At 36.7% G+C, this 22,014-nt stretch overlaps 1 protein-coding gene across 1 annotated transcript in view; it reads right to left on the reverse strand.

Annotated features, from left to right (window-relative positions):
* The window catches only part of LOC150106315 (DNA polymerase lambda-like), a 152,742-nt gene that overhangs the window by 32,047 nt on the left and 98,681 nt on the right, over positions 1 to 22,014 (reverse strand). Inside the window, exon 6 of the mRNA XM_090392354.1 lies at positions 4,683 to 4,851. Within this exon, the coding sequence (XP_090248480.1) occupies positions 4,683 to 4,851 (169 nt within the window). The remainder of the gene's footprint in view (positions 1 to 4,682; positions 4,852 to 22,014) is intronic.

Here is a 22,014-nt window from a genome sequence, read left to right on the forward strand (position 1 = left end):
TTATTTTTCTTCCTCTCACCTTCCACTCAACATATAATGAAGAGTGGAAGGTGAGCTGGCCTGGTTGGCCGAGTGGTTAGCATATCTGCTCTCCATCCAAAAGACTGCGGGTTTGAATCCTGCTGTTAGCATGGATGTTTGTGATTGTTTGTGAAAATACTAGTGGTGGTGGTGGGCAGTAGATGGCATTGGTGTTGATGATGCAATTAACTGTAGTTGGTGGATTGAGTGGTGGAGACGGAGAGTTCTAGAGTAGGTGCCCTCCCTCGATGAGTCTTTGGACTCCTTGGAGGTTCACGTAATAATAATAACAATAATCTGTAAAATTTTCTAAACTAAAAGCCTTTGAGAATATACAAACAACTAGGTTTATTCAATATAACTTGAATATAAAACTAAAAGCCTTTGAGATGTGGATCCTCAGAAGAATTCTTAGAGTCCCATGGACTGCCAAAAATACTAATTTAGAAATATTAGAGTTGATTGGAGAAGATAGGATGCTGTTGAAAACCATTAAGAAAAGGAAAACCACCTACCTTGGTCACATACTAAGGTATGAATCCCTACAAAAAACACTTCTAGAAGGAATGATACAAGGAAAAAGAAGAGGAAGACAAAGAACAGATTGGATGGGAAATATTAAGGACTGGACTTTTTTGTCCTAAGAAGAATGTAAAAGAGAAGCACAATACCGTACATGGTGGAAGCTCATGGTAGTCAACCTCCTAGAAGGAGATAATATCTGACAAGGCAAGACAAAATTTTTTTGCCAACTTAAATGCCTTTATCATATCACCTCTTTTCTGCCATTCCACTAAACTCTGCAATTAACAATTTTCCCCAATTAATTTCCATAACCACCATTCTAGAGCACTGATATTGACTTAGTCATTCATTTCTGGACCATCTTGAAAGGTTCTACATTCATTACAACAGAAACCAGGTAACCAAATTTGCACAGAGTAGCTACATGATCTGTAGTATACAGTAGCACAATCATAAAACTTTGACACTACTTGTTATTTGTGCTGCTTATTGTAGTAACAATGCACTGTGTAGTTTTTGCAACCTAGATGTTACAGTATTGCATATGTATTTCAGTCTTTTTTCAAAGGTGACATTAAATATTTTTAAAATGCTAGGTACTCAGCATTCAACTTAGAGAGTATATTCTCACAAATAAACCTAGTTGTTTGTAGAGACAGTTTGAAACTGTCTCAAGCTGTCCAAGGATCCGATAATGCAAAGTGATTCCCTTCTTAGGACATAGTTTGCAGCATTATGTGAGTAGCAGCAAAAGAGAATGATTATGAAGCTGGAAACATGGATAAGACAGTGTCTGATGAATATACATCAGAAAATAGTATCTGGAAGAAATGTGAATCAGAACAAATGCAAGTAACCAGTAGTGTACTATATGACACTGTACTTCAGCTGCTGCTGCTGTTCAGTTTGTATTGATAATACTGGGAATGATTTTTTTTGAGAGAAGGAATATCCAGCTGTTTGCTGATTATGCTAAACTAGGGAAGCCAATAGTCTGATGTAGAGGTTCCTACTGAATGATCTAAATAGATCATCCTGCAGGATATGGTAGTTTTGAAAATGATAACAGGAAATGAAAATAATAACTTATTATGGTCAAGTGTAGGGTTGTGTAATTTGAGCTGTAGTGATTGAAAGTGATGTATTATATTGATGGAATGCACTGCAGTAAATATTAATGAGGTAGAATTTCAGGATAATGGTTGACAGGGATTTGAAGTTTAGAGGGCATGCTGTGCAAAAGTGGGCAAAATAGTACAAAGGATCACATGGATGAAACAAACTGACAAGCAAGTGTAAGAAGGTTATTATTTTTATCCTCTTTATAAGGCTATGATAAGACTGCATCTAAACTATTATGCACAAATTTGGTTGCATGGATTTCTTGGAAAGCTGAAAGTGAAGAGGATTCAGAGGTAAGTGACATGACCCAGAGACCATATCTATGAGGATAGATATGGTCTCTGGGTCATGAAATTTGACAGAGAAGAGGGGGGGGGGGGGGAGATGAGATAGAAAGAAACATGCACATTACTGAAGATGGTTTTATAGAGTATATGCTAAAGAAATTTTCCAATACACGACTGACTGACTGCACAAAAGAGAACAAGGAGACATCTGTGGAAGCAGTGGATGGATATGGTTAGCAGATTGTGAGGATTAAATTATTTTCTTGGAGAGTGATGAATGATAGTAATGGATTGCCAGATGTTATGAATGTTTTGTTAGTTAAGAAGTTTTTGAGGACAGGCATGGCAGTCATTGTATAAATAATAATATATTAGTTGCTCTCCTGCAATGACTCTTTGGACTCCATAGAGATGATCATGTAATAATAATAATAATAATTTGTTTGTTAGGTGGCTGTTTGATGTGCAAATCTATACTCAGGTACGGTATAACAGTCTATTTGCATAGACTGTTATACCATACCTGAGTATAGATTTGCAAATACTGTTATGTAGGAGTTCTTTTTATGTTAGATAGAATCATGTCTTTTACTTGGAAGAGTTTTTCTGCGATGATCTGGAGTTTAGGTATTCTATGAGTTTTGTCCATTTAAGGTGGCAATCTATGTAAAAGCTGTATTAGTTTTGTTCAAGCATGTGTTACGGGTATGATTTTGGCACAATGGCAGTTATTTTTGTTGTTAATGCAGCAGTATGTGTGACAGTGTAGTGATAGTGATGCAGGGCACATGATTTTTGGATTATGTATAATTAACATCTGTGTCTTGGTGCCACTGATTACAATTGAATTTTGGTAGAAGTAAGTTGTGATTTCATTTAGGTCTTGTGCTTTGGGGAGAACCATGTTGATGTCTGTGTGGACTGCTAGTAGCGCAGTGTCATCTGCATACTGATATGTTTGACTTTGTGTGGCCAGGTTATGAACATTGTTATTGTATATGTTGAATAAAGCAGGTGATAATATGGCACCTTGTGGGACACCATGTTTGATTTGTATACCCCAGCTGTAATATGTGCCTATTTTTGTTACTTGTGTTCTGTTTGAGAGATAGTTCCTGAACCAGGGCAGTGTTCCTCTTATTCCGAATGAGCATAGTTAGGTTAGCAGTATGTCATGTTCAAGCATATCAAAAGCTTTGGTTAAGTCAAGAAGTATAAGGACAGTGTACTAGTTTTTATCGAGGGCTTCGTTTATGGTGTCGGCAATGTCTTCTAATAAGGTGATGGTGCTTTTTGTTTTCTGAAAGCCATATTAGTTTTGTGAAATAATGTTGTACTTCTGTAGTCTAGTGTGTGTTATTTTTTCAAGAATTTTGGAGATGACTTTCTATTGACTATTGGTCTGTAGTTCTGTGTATCATTTCTTTTGCCATATTTGTAAATTGGCGTAATTATCGCAATTTTTAATTGTTGTGGAATAATGTCAGTGTCGAATATTATGTTTGCAAGTCTCAGAAGTATAGGATTTATTTGTTCAAAGTGTGTTATAAGGTCTATGAGTCTTATTTTGTCTATTCCTGGAGTGGTCGTTGGTTTTAGCTGTAAGAGCGTTTTCTTCAGTTCCTGTTTTGTTACAGGGAAAAAATACATAGCTTGCTGTTGACGTTGTGTCTAAAATTTTTTGTTGATCATTGGTAGATTTTTTTTTCTTTTTTTTTTTTTTTTGAGTTGTGTGATATTGTTTGTGAAGGCATGGTTGAATGAGTCTGCTAGTTCCTCTTGGTTCGTATCCTGACTGAAGCTTTATGCAATAAAATCTTTGCTGACATTTTCTTTTTTTTGTATTAGTAATTCATTAAGTGTAGTCCATGTTTGCTTCATATTGCCATTATATTCCATAAGTTTTTGAAAGTAGTAGTGTCTTTTTTTTTTTTTTGCTCTACGAATTTTTGTTGTTAGTTGATTTCGTGTGTTTTTGTATAATGTGTGTAAATGAATGTTACTGAGCGATTTTTTTCCGCAGATTTTCTTTTACAGTAATATTGTTTAGTATGTCAGTATTTATCCATGGGTTATTGTCTGTTTGCCACCTCATTTGTGTAGGCTTTGTTGCTTTTTTTTGTATATTTCTCATATAAAGTTACAGGATCATTTATTTTGAGTAGGCAATTCCAGTCTGTATTTTTTATAAGATTGTTGACAATGCTCTTTAGTATGATGGAGTTTTGTGGTGTTGTCGGGAGGAGGAAGTGGTGTAATGAAATGAAGCCGAGACAATAATAATAATAATAATAATAATAATAATAATAATAAGTGATATACTTTATTTCTACTTGTACATGAAAATATGACTTTTGCCACTGAGTCAACAATTAGTATTTGTCTAGCTACCACTGATAAGGCCTCCTTAACCACCACACAGCCATTATAGATGAAATATATCAACCACCTTACACTCCATATCCATCTTATTTCAATGGTATCTCAGATTCAATGGTGCAGTTTGCATTCCTATTTTAACTTAGAAAGAAAGAAATGTGATTTAGAAAAAAATGGACATCACTGAAAATGAAGGCCATATAGTAAATGTATAACAATGCATTTATATGGCTTGTCATGATTGTCTCAGGTACTGCTAAAGTTGGGATTGAATGAAAAAATTAATCTTTTAAATTATAACACTAATATAATAAAGCAATATACATCAAGAAAAACTTCTTAGCTTACCAATTTCATGAAGGAGAGCAATCACCTTTGGTAGAATACCAATGTGTGATTTTCCATCAGGATGCGTAATTAGCACATCAACATCCCCACAATTAAGTCTCCCACGTCTATAGGATCCACATGCAACTATTTCAAGCTGAGGATATGATGAATGTACCACATCTGTAATCTAAATATATAAGTATTTATTAAAATATTAGAATCACAGACAGACAATCGATTTATGCTATTTAATTAATTTATACATCTAATACCTCTTTCTCATGTAACATTTTTTACAGACTATTAAAAAATGTAAATTACATAAAATGTAATTTTATGTAATTTGGAAAATTGATAAGGCAAGTATAAGATAAGCAGTGATAAGCATAGTTTTATAGATCTGGTCTATACTAGTTACATTATGAAGGAAAGAGGCATTAAACCTGATATAAAAACTGCAGATGTTAAGCTCTTTACTTTAATGAGATGATGTTATACTCCTAAATAAATCAGCACAAGTCTTCAGGATTCCTTAATGAAAACAAAGCTCAACACTTATGAATCTAAGAGATGGTTAGGAATAAAAGTTAGAAATAAAAGGCTGACCAAAGATTAGAGACCACAGTTATGAGAGTTATGAGAAAAAGTAAGAGGGTAAATAGATATCATCAATGGCAGAATCATATTAAATATAAAGATATTAGGAAAACATGGCATTATTAGTTTTCAGGAATGTGTGTTAAGAGCTAATCTCAGGTGGTATTGAGACTTAAATAGATTGGGAGAGGAAGCAATAACAAAACAGATATTTGATATCAAGAAGGCAGGAAAAGAAGACCCTGAGAAAGACCTAGGTCTAGGTGGACTGATGCAGTTAGAAGTGCCTTAGAAGACTCAGATATAAGATTGGAGTCTTGACAGATAACAGACTAATTTGGAGGAAAATTAATTTTCTTGACTTCCATGGAGTCACAAGACTCATTGTGGAAGGTCAACACTAGTCAATACAAAGTCTACTGTACCACTCTTCATGCAAAAAAACTTACTTCTTACCTTTTTACTCACTGCTTCCTTTTGCAACTTCCAGGGATAGTTCATTATCTTTGTTCCTTCCTCTCATTCTATTTTCAATATGAAGTTAGTAATAGCATAAAGTCTTAAGGTAGTATATCATATATCTTATATATGATATACTACCTTCATATATCCTGTATATCCCATAGGGCACGTATTAGGAATTTCATGATGATCATGATGATAAGTTTGTGGGTTTGATTTGCACTGTGGCATGAATATTTGTGAATGCCTTTTGGTGGTAGATAAATTTCAACATTCAGTGTGAGAACTCCACTCTGCTTATTTGCAGACCTGAAGTCAGGCTACTTAACACTTGCCTATGGTGCTATGTACAACAGATTTACATAATATATATATATCAAGGCTGTTAATTATGATTATTTAATATTATGGAAAGGTGATTAAGGCTGATGATATTCTTATTATTGCAAACAATATGAAAGATTTAAAAGAAATGATAGAAGATCTAACAACTAAATCACTAGAAATTGGATTAGACATTAATGCTGAAAAAACCAAAATAATGACAAACCACAAATGATACGATGAAAGACAGCATTATTAAGGCAAACAATAAAGAAACTGAAATAGTAGATGAGTATGTATACTTAGGAAAATTGTTAACAATGAAGAAACAAGGAATCAATGAAGAAGTGAAAAGAAGAATAGGAATGGGATGGGCAGCTTTTGGAAAAAGGAAGATATTTTTAAACAGCAAAATAAAACCTGAGAACAGAGCAAGACTGTTCAACCAACGAGTATTGCTTGTAATGACATACGGACAGTGGTGTAGCTAGAGCTTTTGCTGCCCTCTCTCTCAACACACACCAAAAATACTACAAAAAGTCAAAATGATATATAAGGAAATAAATTAAAACACTATGTTTATTTTTGAAGTACAACTTTAATTCTAACATTCTAAAATGTTATTTTTCTTACTTTTCCGTTAGCAAAATTGTCGATCACATTGTCGAAGTGTATTTCATCACTCAGTTGCTGTTCTATAGACAGTATGGCAAGATTTCTTAAATGCAAAGTGCCGCCTGGGGTGGATCACCCTCCCTCCCAGCTACGCCACTGCATATGGAGCAGAAACCTAGCCAATCAAAAAGGAAATAATAGATAAAATGCAAAAAGAAGAATGGAAAGATGTCTGCTAAACATAAGACTCAGAGAAAAAATCAGAAATTAAGAAATAAGAGCTAAAACTAAATTTTTAGATATTGGAGAAAACATACTTCAAAAGAAATGGAAATGGGTGGAACACATTGCAGGACTCAAAGACAATAGATGGACAAAAATTTTATTGGAGTGGTGGCCATATGAAGGTAAAAGATCAGCTGGAAGACCTGAAAAAAAGATGGTCAGATGGTATAATAAAAACAATTGGATCTCTTTGGCACCAACAAGCTCAGGATAGAAACAGATGGAGAGAACTGGGAGGAACCTATAGCCAGAAGTGATTATAAAAAGGGTTAAAAGAAGAAGAAGAAGGAGATTAAGGCTCTGCCCTTTCATAATATTATAACTCTGTCAACTACATGTGTTCTTTATGGTGTCTCTGTTTTGCATTTGGTGAAGGGATGGAACGGTTAGTCTTAAATTTGGAGGGTAAACTAGCCACTTTTGTACAAAAAGCTAGAGATAGGTGAATTATGGCTGTTAATTATATTAATTGCCCAGTTTATAAATACTATAGAAGGAACAACAGTCTTCACTATTACCCTTCTTCACTGTTAAAGGAGAGCTAACTGATTCCAAGAAAATGTTCTTTTATTCATGTTAGGATATCAACCTGGATCTTTGAGATGCTGCTGGTTGTATCTGTCATGAAATACTAGCATTCTATGAGAGATCCATTTTTGAACAATCCAGTGCAGTCAACTCTCACTATAGCAGAGATGATTATAACAAACTCATTCACTATAACAGACTATTAAAATGTCCTGAACAAGTTCTCATAGGCATAACCATGTTCTATAAGAAATTCATTATAGAAAAATTCTTTTTTTAATTTCCATGGCTTACACATTATTATTATTATTATTATTATTATTATTCAGGCCTCCAAGGAGTCAAAAGACTCTTCGAGGGAGGTCCTTTCTAAGACATATAGTCTGTCAAGACTCATCGAGGGGAGGTCCCCCCCTGAGAAACACAAAGTTTATCATACCACTCCTTAAACCCACTGACTGTTCTCGCTCCCACCACTCCATCAGGCAATGCATTCCAGGGCTCAACCACCCTCCACACAAAGAAACCACTCCTTACCCTCTTGCTCACAGTTTCCTTTCGTAACTTCCAGGGATGGCCTCTTGTCATCACTCCTTCCCGCTGATCAACCAAGCGAAAGAACTCCCCAGTGTCAACCCTGTAACCACCTCTCAACAGTTTAAGTCTCAATCATATCACCTCTCCTTCTTCTATCCACCAAACTCTGCAGTCCACATTCTCTCAGCCGATCTTCATAACTATCCTTGTACAGTCCTGAAACCATCTTTGTCATCCGTCTTTGTATCCTTTCCACAGTTAATTTATCCCCTTCAAATCCTGGGGACCAAATCTGAGAACAATAGTCCAAGTGTGGTCTGATCAGAGACTTATACAACGGAATGATAACCCTCTTATCTCTGCAGGTCAGTGTCCTTCTCATAATAGCAGCAATCCTCTGTGTTACCTTCACCACCTTTGCAATATGTCCCCTAAACTTCAGGTTTCTATCAATCATCAACCCCAGATCTCTTGTCTCCCCTACTTCCTCCAGTATAACTCCTCCCATAGAGTATGCAGCATCCCATCGATGTTTCCCAAACCTCAAGACCTTACATTTTGCTGCATTAAACTGACACCCCCATTCATTTGCCCATCTATCTAGCTTATTTAAATCCTCTTGCAGGGCTACCACATCTGCACTATTACTAATAATCCTTCCAAGCTTCGCAACATCCGCAAACAACTGAATATCCCCCTGCAATCCACTGGCTATGTCATTGATATAAAGGTTAAACAATATAGGTCCTAGTACTGAGCCCTGTGGGACCCCACTTGTAACCCTCTGCCTCCTGGAAACTGCTCCACCATACACAACTCTCTGATACCTATCAGACAGCCAATCCTGAATCCAGTTGACCAATCTGACATCCAGACCCATGTGCTGCAACTTAAATATCAGCTTATCATGTGGCGCCCTGTCAAATGCCTTCGCCAAGTCTAAGAAAATTGCAGTATATGCCTTTCCCTCATCTAATACTCTTGTAACTTTATTATAAAAGGCTAGCATATTGCTAAAACAAGAGCGTCCTTTCACAAATCCATGTTGATTCTCACAGATAACATTACCCTCATCTGCCCAATGCTGTACACAGTCCCTCACTACTTTCTCCAAGATCTTAACAACTACTGATGACACACAGACTGGCCTATAATTAGACACTTCCAGTCTGTTACCACCCTTATGCAATGGCACTATCTTACCTTCCTTCCATTCCCTGGGCACCTTTGCCAAAGCCAGACTTTCATTGAAAAGCCACGTTAAAGGTATTGTCAATTCCCTAGCACATTCTCTCAAAACTCGTGGCGAAATACCATCCAGTCCCACAGCTTTACTGACATCCAGAGTACTCAGTATCTGAAACACACTCTCCTCCTGTACCTCCAGACCTCGTACCAGTCCTATCCCTCTAGCATTAAAACTGACTCCTCTAGAATGAAATACTCCAATAAAGTGTTCATTGAACAATTCCACTATGTCCTCTGCATCAGTCACTCTATTCCCATCAAAAAAATATATAGAATTTCATCTGAAAACTCCAATATATTTCACCCAGTGTTATGTGGACGTCATCAAGGAGACAGACCATTAACTACATTCAAAACATGAATCAATACAGTCATAAAGCATGCATATACTAGTTTGTCTTGGTTGCAGCTGAAGTATATGATTACACTAAGCTCAAAGGAACAATTGTAAAAACTGCAAAGATAAAAAATAATTTAAAATAGTTATTAATTAAAAAAAGTATGAATAATTAATAGTCATCACTTCCTAAAACTTTGAGATTGGCAATGACACCAGTAAGAGTCTGATGACTTTTATCCCCCTTTTTGGATGGGCTAATGAAAGTTTACTTTCATGTGGCAGAATACTGAATGTGGATCAACAATTAAAAAGATGATAATGGTTAGGTGTTAATTCTGAAACACAAGTTTTGAGCACAACTGAGAGGATGCCATTAAGACCAGTGGACAATGAAAACTGTCTAATCTTATTTATGGTAAAATTAAGGAGAATACTATCATATTTAGAGTAACAACATTAATTTTCTGACATTCAACCTTCATATTAAGGTTGATATCTGGAGTACACACACGTGCACACACACACAGAAATAAGAATTAAAAATTATCAGCAATAATTTCCTAAAAAAAATTACTATAGTAAAATACTATCAAAAAAATTCTTCATAAATTAAAGATGCCAAGAAATTATATTATTGGTTTAATCCTTTATCCAAGTGTAAGCAAACAAAGTTGTCAAGTAAAAATATTGAAAACAAATCTGAAAGCACACCCCAACTCAATATCACCAGAGTTAAAGATAGGTACTATCAACATAAGAAGCATGAATGGCAAAGAAATAAAGCTAGCTGAGGAATTAGATAAGTACCAGATCGACATCATAGGGGTAACTGAAAAAAAAAAAGGCAAAAACTAGTGTGAGATCTTTCTGAGCAATAAATACAAAATGTTATATTCAGGTAATGACAATCAAGAAAAAGAAGGAGTAGCCATAGTATTCAACACTAAATACGAGACTAATCTTGAATGGCAGGCAGTCTCAAGTAGAGCAATGTGGGCAAATATCAGAATGGGGAATTGGACAATGGGACTTAGTTGTGCTTATAGTCCCACAGAAGGTTCTACTAAGGTAAAAGTGGGGGAATTTTCTGATGCATTAGAGAAAGCAACTGACACAATGAAAAGAAAAAGTTGGTTCTTGTTGGAGATTTAAATAGCAGAGTTGGACATACAAAAATATTTTGGGAAAATGTGGAGAAAAGAGCAAAGCTAATAATAATGGCAAATACTTGTTGGATTTCTACTCAGGACATGGACTGGTTATTACTAACACCATGTTCCAACATAAAAATGTGCACAAATTCACATGGAGAGAAGAGGCAAGGAATAAGAAAACTCTCATTAACTATGTTATTGTTGATAGTGATGTTTTCTCCCTGGTGCAGGACACCAGAGTGTACAGAGGATTTGAAATTGGAAGTGATCACTATTTAGTCTTGAGCAGGGATAAAATTGAATTTCATATTGAAAAGAATAACATGTAAGAAAGTTTTAAAGCAAATAAAAGTTGAGCAGCTCTCAGATGTGAACTGTAGACTAAAATACACAAAGAGTATTGAAGAAAAAATGAAAGAGTTTGAGAACAGGAATCAAACCTCGGAGATTTAGTGGCAAGCCTTGAAGAAAGCCCTGATTGATTCAGCTAGAGAGGCATGTGGTGAAGTTGCCTGCAAGGATAGAAAAATTAGAACTCCATGGTGGACACAGTAAGTTAAAGAGGCAGTGAAGGAAAAGAAGAAAGCATATCAAAAGTTCCTGCCAAATAAGTCAGCTTGTGCTCTTAGAGTATACAGAGACCAATGCAAGAATGCTAAGCACTGTGTAAAACTAGCTGAACATAAGTCATGGGAGGACTTTGGCAAGAACATAGAAATTAAATATCAAGAAGGTGGTAAGATATTCTGGAGATTGTTGAAGAAGCTTAGAAATGGAGGAAAGAATGCTGTAAAAAAAGTTAGAGATGATAAAGGTGACATGAAAACAGGAGAAAAAAGATATCCTTGAAGTATGGAGTAATTACTTCAAAAAATTGCTAAATGAAACAAGCAGTAATAGCACAGTGGTAAAAAGCACTCAGCAGGCATACAGTCAGGAATACATATCCATACTTGAAGTAGAAAAAGCCATCAAATGCTTCAAATGTGGAAAGGCAGCAGGAGTAGATGATATTTGACAGAAATGCTGCAGTATGGTGGTATAAAAGTCTTAAGTGGCTGCACTGCATAGTTCAGAAGGCGTGGACAGAGGGACGAATTCCCGATGATTGGAGTAGAGCTCTCATAGTTACCATATATATAAAAAGGGGAAATAAAACTGAATGTGAGAATTACAGAGGTATTTCCCTACTGAGTGTTTCTGGCAAGATTTATGCCAGTATACTTGAGAAACAGTTGAGAAGAATAGTGGAAGAAATGCTTCGTGCAGAAGAAGCTGGATTCAGGCCAAATAGAGACTGTCAGGATTAGATCTCCACTTTATGACAAATAGTCGAGAAAGCATGGGAATATAACAAAGATCTGTATTTAAGTTTTGTCGATCTGGAAAAGGCATATGACAAGGTGCCAAGAGAGAAGCTATTCAATACACTACAGTTATATGGTGTGAATGAGGCATTATATCAAGCAATACTTAGTCTTTATTTGAGTTGTAAGTCAGCAGTTAGAATTGAAGGAAGTACAGGAAGATGGTTTAATGTTAAATCTGGCGTGAGACAAGGATGCACATTATCCCCCTCTGTTATTCATTATCTATATGGATCACATTATGAAGGAATGTGGTATTAAACCTGATATCAGAATTGGAGATGTTAATGTCAGCTCTTTGCTTTATGCGGATGATGTTATACTTCTAAATAAATCCGCTACAAGTCTGCAAGATTCCCTGACTAAATTGAATAACTGTTGTAATAGATATGGTATGAAGGTCAGCAATAAAAAGACAAAGACAATGCAAATAGGTGGAATCGTTGAAAATGTCAACTGTGTAGTGAATGGAGAACCTGTGGAACAAGTAAAACATTTCAGCTACTTAGGCACGATTTTTACTGAAGATGGTATATTAAATATGGAAATAGACAATAGAATTAACAAAGCTGGTATGGTAGGAAGTCAATTGAATAAATTCATATGGAATAAGAGAGAAATTAGTCAGAAAACTAAATTAGCTGTATACAAGACAGTGTTCAAACCAGTTTTAACTTTTGGATCTGAGAGCTGGGTCAGAAGTAAAACACTTGAACAAAGATTAGAGACCGCAGATATGAGAGTTCTGAGAAAGATTAGAGACATGAACAGATGGCATCAATGGCAATATCATATTAAAAACGAGGATATTAGGAAAGAACTAGACAGTGTCAGCATCCAGGAATGCGTTAGCAGAGCTAATCTCAGGTAGTATGGTCACTTAAACAGAATGGGTGAGGAAAGATTAGCAAAGCAAGTTTTCTCTGCCAGGTTGACTGGAAAACGACCCAGAGGAAGATCAAGATATAGGTGGATTGATACGGTACAAAGTGCCTTAGACAATAGAAATATAAGATCTGATAATGTTGGAGTCTTGACAAGTAACAGACTGATTTGGAGGAAAATTGTAGATAGGAAGTTAGTAATGATGTAAATTTTTCATGTAGTACAGCCCTCGAGGGTACATGTCATGAATTTGATTATGATGATGAAAATTATTGAAATCAAATGGAGACAAAAAAAAAAGCATCAGAATGTTCAAAGGCAAAAGCAATAAAACTATATCGTTGTTCACTTCACCCCTCTTTTATTATTCATCATTCTGCCGCTGAATGACGAATAATAAAAGAGGAATGAAGTGAACAACAATATAGTTTTATTGCTTCCGCCTTCCCTTGCTGTTTTGTCAGATTTGAAGAGAACATGTGTTATCCACATTTCAACCAATTGCTTGTTGTTTATTGATTTTTATTACTGAAGGTTTCTTGTCTTCAACCAAGGCTCAGAAGTGCTAAGTGATACTTGAACAAAGTATGTCGTGAGTTAACTGCAGTATCTATATATTTATATATTTTTCGGAAACGTTTTTTAATAATGGAAAAGTGGCTTAGAACTAGGACTTTGAAAAGAAGAGCAAATGAAATAGGTGATGCTAACCCTAATTGTGATACAAGTGTTGTAACGGCGAGTAAATCTGATACTATTAAAGTAGAAGAAACAAGCAGTTCAAAGAAAAAATACAGTAGGAAATATAACAGTTCATATTTGGAATTCAGATTTACTTGGTGTGGAGATGAAAGTGAACAGAAACCTCAATGTTGAAAGAGTGCATGAAACCGGCGAAACTCCGACCACATTTAGAAACTAAACATTGTGATGTGAAAAATAAGCCAATGGAATTTTTTTAGCAATGCTTAGGGACATTAAATCATGGGAAAGATATAGTTTTGGCCATGGGTTCCATTAATAGCAAGGCACGGGAAGCATCCTATCTCTTAAGTTTACCCATAGCAAAAACAGGGAAACCTCATTCTATTGGGGAAAATTTGCTACTTCCAGCTATAAAAGATGTGGAAAAAACTATGTTTGGCAACAAGTTACTAAAAGATGTTGATCTGATTCCTCTTTCAAATGACACTGTCGGTTGCACAATTAATGCTATGGCAGATGACGTAGAATCTCAGTTAATCGAAAGAATTAAGAAAAGCCATTATTATGCGTTACAAATAGACGAGACTACTGATGTTACAAGTGATGCGCAGTTAATATGCTACATAAGATATGCGCATGATAACAACATTCATGATATTCTGTTTTGTAGAACTTTGCCATCCCAAAACTGGAGAAGAAATATTTCACACTCTCAATAATTACATAATACACCAAGGGATCCGGTGGGAAAAAATGTATGGGCTTCTGTTCGGGTGGAGCTCGTGCCCTTACAGGTAGGCATAGTGGGGTTGTTTCTATGGTCAAGGAAGTAGCTCCGGATATGAATTGGGTACATTGTTTCATAGGGAAGCGTTAGCCTCCAAAGGAATGCCACCAGAATTTAAAACTGTGCTATACAACTGTAAAGCTAGTTAATTTTATTAAAGCTCGACTGTTAAATAACAGGTTATTTTCAGTACTCTGCAATGAAATGGGCAGTGAATATCGACAACTTTTGCTTCATTCTGAAATTCGCTGGCTTTCCAGGGTACTTTGCAAGTACTGGCTTCTCAGTACTTGCAAAGTACTAAGAAGGTTATTTCATTTAAGGCACGAAGTTTTATTATTTGTAAATGAACGTAATTCTGATTTTGCATCACTCCTTGTTGACGAAGCATTGTTATCAATACTATCCTATCGTTCAGACATTTTTTCGAAATTAAATGAACTAAATCTCTCCCTTCAGGGAAATTCTTTAACTGTTTTTGATGCCTACGACAAAATAAAGACAAATTTATTATTATTATTATTATTATTATTATTACGGGCAACTCCAGGGAGTCATTAGACTCATCGAGGGAGGCCCCAAATCATTTTCATCACAACTATTCGACATTCATACAGTATCTATCATACCTCGCCTTAAACTCATTCACTGTCACAGCATCCACCACAGACTCAGGGAGCGCATTCCACTCATTCACTACTCTAAAAGTAAAGAACCCAGCTCTAACACCTTTACTAACCACACTTTTGCTCAGTTTCCATGGATGTCCCCTAGTCCTCCCACAACCAGCCCTGTTCTCAAAAATATCTTCTGAATTAATTTTATAGAAACCCTTCAGTAATTTGAATGTCTCAATCATATCTCCCCTCCTCTGCCTATCAACCAATTTTTGCAACCCACAAATCCTCAACCTGTTCTCATACGGTTCATTCCACAGACCTGCTATCATCTTGGTCACTCGCCTCTGGATCCTCTCCACCTCCTCCCCATCAAGAAGAAACCTAGGTGACCAAATCTGAGCACAGTAGTCGAGATGAGGTCTTATCAAGGCTCGATACAGAGGAACAATAACCTGCTTGTCTCTGCTTGTCAACGTATTCTTCAGCAACCAAGTGATTTGATGAGCTGATTTGGCCACTTTTGCAATGTGTCCCCTAAATTTCAATTCCTTATCCACCAACACTCCTAAATCTCGTGCCTCATCAATTTCCTGGAGCACGGTTCCACCAATGCAGTAAACTGCCTCCCATCTTTTCACCCCAAAATGCATAACCTTACATTTTGCCACATTAAATTGACATCCATTCTCCCTAGCCCAGACCTCCAATCTATCCAAATCATCCTGCAAAATTTTGACGTCATCTGCATTCACTATTGCCCCACCCAACTTCGCATCATCCGCAAACAAATGAACTGTTCCTCTCAGATCCTTTCCTATATCATTTATGAACAAATTAAACAGCAGTGGTCCAAGAACAGATCCTTGTGGTACACCACTAGTCACAGGCCGTCTTGTGGACTCTACTCCTGAGTAAACCACTCTCTGATATCTCTCCGTCAACCACCCTCCTATCCATCTCACCAACCCTATGTCCATTCCCATATGCTGCAATTTACTGATTAGAATTCCATGTGGTATCCTGTCAAAGGCCTTAGCAAGGTCCAGCAGAATCACTGTAAACCCATTACCCTTATCCAGTTCAGCCGTCACTGTGTTATAATACGTGAGCAAGTTACTGAGGCATGACCTACCCTTCACAAAACCATGCTGTCCCCGATACAGTATCCCATTTTCTTCTATCCAATCTTGTATTTTCCTCTTGACTATTTTCTCTAAGAGCTTGATAATGATTCCTGTTATGCTGATTGGCCGGTAATTTTCAACAGCAGCCTTGGAACCACCTTTGTGCAGTGGAACTATTTTCCCCTCTTTCCACCCCCTTGGGACTGACCCAGTCCTGAGGCTCAAATTAAACATAATGGTCAAGGGCACTGACAATTCTTTTGCCGCTTCACGTACGACACGAGCTGGTATACCATCCAATCCCACAGATGTATTGACATTGAGGTTCTGTAACAGACTAGTTACCTCTACCTCATTCATCACAATTCCAGTATAAGCTGTTGGTTCCTCCATTTCCGCAAAGCCACCACCTGGATGATATACTCTTGCAAAGTGCTCGCTCAGTAATTCCACAACATCGACTGATTCAGTTACCTCCCTACCCTCAGCATTTTTTAAGATCATTCTACCATGAGCATTTTTCCTTTTACTTGCAACATATTGAAAAAACTGTTTGGGATTCTCTTTAGCCTGCATGGCCAATTTCCTTTCGTAATCTGCTTTTGCTTTTCTTACCACCCTTGTTACCATCCTGGCCTGAGCTTTATACTGTTCATGCACCTGATGGTCACCCTTCTCCTTAAATTCCCTCCACAATTGTTTCTTTTTTTGCAGCTCAAGCTTAATAGTGTTATTCATCCATTTAACCCCTACCTGATTTATTATTCGGACTCTTGGTATACAGTCAACCATTGCCTCCTGCAAACAGTTCTTGACCACCTCCCATGCACCATCAACATCCAGCCCTTGCAGTTTTACATGCCATGGCATTGAGCCAAGCACACACCTAAGCTTGTCATACTTACCAGCCCGGTAATTCCACATATACCCTGTCTTAATTGTAAATTCGACTCCTTTAGCCACCTCCCAAGTCATGACCTTATGGTCACTCTCACCAATTGGTGGCAACAAGGTCATGTTCGTTACAGCCACATTCTCAGTTGCAATTACTAGGTCCAGCACTCTCTGCCCCCTGGTATTTTCCAATACATGTTGCCGTAGATAGTTGTCCCTTAATAACTGCATAAAATCCAATTCCTTCCTCCCATGTGCCCTCTCCTCTTTCCAGTCAATATTACCATAATTGAAATCACCCATAATAATTACCCTCCTTCCATTCATTTCTTCTATTTGCTTATGCATACTATTCCCACCATCCACTCCATCACCCGGTCTATAGCAGCACCCAATTGTATATTTTGTTCTGCTAGATTGTATCTCACACCAAACAGCCTCAAATGTGCTTTTTCCCCCATCCTGCAGTTCAACTTCTATACTCCTTGGCTGAAGCTCATCAGTTATCATCAATAACACTCCTCCCCCCTTTTTATTCATCCTGTCACTCCTGAACACGCTATACCCATCGCATTCAATCCCACTAGCTTTATCATCTTCTGTCAGCCATGTTTCACTAATACCGACAACCTGTGGCCTGGAAGTGCCAACCATGGCCAAAAACTCTTCCTTCTTGTTCCTAATACTCCTGGCATTAGTGTACATGAATCGCAGAAGCCCATTTGTCCCATCCCTACTTTGATTCCTTATACTAATTATCCCATTCTGATTTGTTGCCCATCGTACTCGCCCGGGCATAATATACTCATTCATACACTTAACTGCCCCCCCTAAAGTCTGCATATCTACTCCCCCCCCTCTTAATAAATCTAGTTTCCCTGAGTCTGTACATCCACTTCCACATCATTCATCAACACTCTTTCAAGTCTCCGTACACCAACTCCATTCAAATGTAACCCATCCATCTTATATAAGTCCTTTCGCCCATCGAACTCATTCCACACATCCACAAATTCCACACCACTCTCCATGCATAACCCACGCATAAAGTCATTGGCAATTATGGCCCTCCTTCTAAACACTTCGCTGTCATACCGCGGTAAGATACTCACCATCCTAACTCTCTCACTCTTCTCTTTTGCTACCTCAAACAACTCCCTCACATCCTCTATCATTTCCATTTTGTCCTCTTTCAAATCATTCGTTCCTGCCACTATTATCATCTCTTTCACCCTCTGTTTTTGCAGTCGAATAGATTCGCTGACGTCCTTTATGTTCGCACCCGGCTGGTACGACTTCGTTAAACTCTCAATTATTACGCCTCTTAATAGCGAATCCCCATACAGCACTCGCTCCTTCATTTTATTGACGTTTACGTACATTCTATTATTTGCCGTCACAGACTTCCGCCGGTTATTTGTCGGTACGTTCAACACACATTTTTGCATACGCTCCAGTTGTCGTTTGGCTCTGTGTATCGCGCCATTTAAACGGGCAATTTCGCTACTCGCACTTATCTCACCATTTTCGTTATCGATCAAATCATCCATTCCTTCGGTGTTTCTACCTTCATTTACACTTTCAGCGACGCTCTCACACATATCTGGCACTACCACGCAATTCTCTAGTACACCGCCATTTTCTGCATTCTGACTACCGTTAACGATATCAGTCTCGATACACGAAACACGCTTGAAGTCCTCATTCTCTTTACACTTTCTACACATATTAACTCCACTATCACTTTCTAACCAGACTCCTACCGCTCTTCGCAAGGCATACATCTCACAGACAGCACACTGCATAAACTCTTTCACATCAAAACTCTTAAGCAAGCATGGCGACCTGGCCGCCATTTTTTTCTTTATCGGTGCCATGTGTACGCTATCTTTTCTTAAAAATAATAGTTAAAATAACAGAAAACACGCAAAAATTGCACAGACACACCAAGAAACAAAAAGCAAACAATACTACTTAAAATTCTGGTAAAATATCTAATGTTAACACAAAATAATACTGATCTTTTCAGGAGCTCTCGACAAGCCGACGATCTAATCCGTGCGACACCTAGCGACCCCTGATTTATGGATTGATTATGTAAAAGACAGACAATTTGCACCTTTTCCAACATTGGAATCCTTTTTAGTGGAAAATGATATTTTTGTTGATTCTGAGTTTCTGGAAAAAGTTTGTGACCACCTCAAAAATCTGAAATGGAATTTTGAAACATATTTTCCGAATAACTTTTATAAGAAATTTCTGTGGGTTCGCGATCCATTTCAGGTTTGCAGTCATGAGACCTTTCGTTATCGAAAAAAGAACAGTTAATTGAGCTTTCAAGTGACAGTGGACTTAAAATGCAATTCCGTGATTTTTGTTTGGCTCGATTTTGAATCTCGCCTTCAGTGAGAAGTGAATTTCCCGAATTATCTGAAGAAGCATTGAAAATCGTCATGCAGATTTTTATAACCTATCTTTGTGAGAAAGATTTTCATCGCTCCTTCAAATAAAAACAAAATATAGAAGTCGTCTTAGTGTGTGTGCCGATCTTCGACTGAAGTTGAACAATATTGAGCCAGATATCCAGCAACTTTGCAAGGGCCGAGAAGCTCAACTATCTCATTAAAAGTAAGTAGTAACATAATTATATCATATTATTTATTCGTTTAATAAAAATTAAAACTTTGTTCAATGATGATACACTTTTAATCATTTACTTCCAATTTAATTATGTTTCCATGTGTATTCAAAACACGCTTTTAGATTTATTATGTTATAAATGGCACAGTTTTTCTGAAATTTGGTAATTCCTACATAGGTTTTTAAAAAAATTACAAAAGTCAAAATGATTTTAGGGAAATAAATTAAAAATTGAAGTAAAACTTTAATTCCAACATTCTAAAATGTTATTTTTCTTGCTTTTCTGTTCGCAAAATCGTCAATGACATTGTCAAAGTATTTCATCACTCAGTTGCTGTCTTATGGACAGTATGGCAAGATTTCTTAAACGCCAAAAAAGTGCTGCCTGGGGAAGATCGTCCTCCCCCACGTCTCTGTAATTTAGTGGTTCGTAGAATTGTTTTAGGCATTTTACTGGTCCTTGGGCTTAGAAAGGTTGAGAAACGCTGCTCTATAGTGTAACAAAAAACAAGGGATGATTTTACATCAAATCTGGTCTTCCTTAATCTATCACAATACATTTGTATCTACTAGCAGCATACAAACCATAACAGTGAATGCATGCTTTCCATTGTTTAAACGATTTCAAATATTCTTCACTAGAAATTTTAACTGCTATTATTTTGCTTGTAGCTTTTTAATTTATTCATGCTATTTCTTATGAAGTGAAACAACCTTTTCTCATCAAACTAGTTGAATTAAAACACAATTTCTTTTTGATTTCTTTATCAGTTGTTTAATACCAAATTTTAAAAATTTTAAATTTTAAAAGTTCCTGGGAAATAAGTCAGCTTGTGCTCTTAGAGAATACAGAGACAAATGAAAGAAAGCTAAGAACATAGAAAATAAATATCAAGAAGGTGGCAAAATATTCTGGAGGCTGTTGAAAAAGCTCAGAAATGGAGGAAAGAGTGCTGAAAAAGGAATTAGAGATGATCAAATGACATGAAAAACTGGTGAAAAAGATATCCTTGATGTGTGGAGTTATTACTTCAAAAAATTGTTAAATGAAACAAGCAGTAATGATAGCAGTAGTAAAAAACACTCAACAGACATGCAATCAGGAATACATATCCATTCTTGAAGTGGAACTATCAAAAGCCTGAAATGTGGAAAGGCAGTGGGGGTAGATGATATTTGACCAGAAATGCTCAAGTACAGAGGTATAAAAGTCTTACAGTGGCTGCACTGCATAGTTCAGAAGGCCTAGAGAGAGGGACGAATTCCAGATGATTGGAGTAGAGCTCTTATAGTACCCATATATAAAAAGGGAAATAAAACTGAATGTGAGAATTACAGAGGTATTTCCCTACTGAGGGTTAGTTTGGTTCTTCACCAAAATATATATTTTGGTGAAGAACAAGCTGGATTCAGGCAAAATAGAGGCTGTCAGGATCAAATTTTCACTTTACGACAGATAGTTGAGAAATCTTGGGAATATAACAAAAATCTGTATTTAAGTTTTGTAGATCTGGAAAAAAAAAAGCATATGGCAGGGTACCAAGAGAGAAGCTGTTCAAAACTCTACAGTTATATGGTGTCAATGAGGATTATATCAAGCAATACTTAGTCTTTATTTGAGTTGTAAGTCAGCAGTTAGAATTGAAGGAAGTACAATAAGATGGTTTAATGTTAAATCTGGTGTCAGACAAGGATGTACATTATTCCCTCTGTTATTCATTATCTATATGGATCACATTATGAAGAAAAGTGGAATTAAACCAGATATCAAAATTGGAGATGTTAATCTCAGCTCTTTGCTTTATGCAGACAATGTTATACTTGTAAATAACTCTGCTAGAAGGCTGCAAGATTCCCTGACTAAATTGAATAACTGTTAAAAAACGTTTAATTTTCTTGACCAAAAAACTCTGGAAAGACTTTTAATGGAATTATATTGATCAAGTGCATATAATAAACAACCAAGTTATACCAACTAGTTTCACCAACTAAGGCTGTTGGCATCTTCAGGGTACATAAATAATGTAAGGCACTAAAAAGTAAAAAACTGTTACAAACTATAATCAACCGATTCCAATTATATTAAACAAAGAACAGAGCACGTACGATACATTCATAGAGCGTGGATGATATCACTTGTTGTTATTTAGGAACGTTCTATAATTGGGACTATAATTTAGTTCTGGCGAGTTGAAGGATCTGATAAGGGAATAGATATGGAAATAGATAAGAGAATTA

The sequence above is a fragment of the Typopeltis vanoorti genome, chromosome 5, assembly GCF_054136105.1.
Source record: "Typopeltis vanoorti isolate ZY-2024b chromosome 5, IOZ_Tvanoo_1.0, whole genome shotgun sequence".
Taxonomy (NCBI): Eukaryota; Metazoa; Arthropoda; class Arachnida; order Uropygi; family Thelyphonidae; genus Typopeltis; species Typopeltis vanoorti.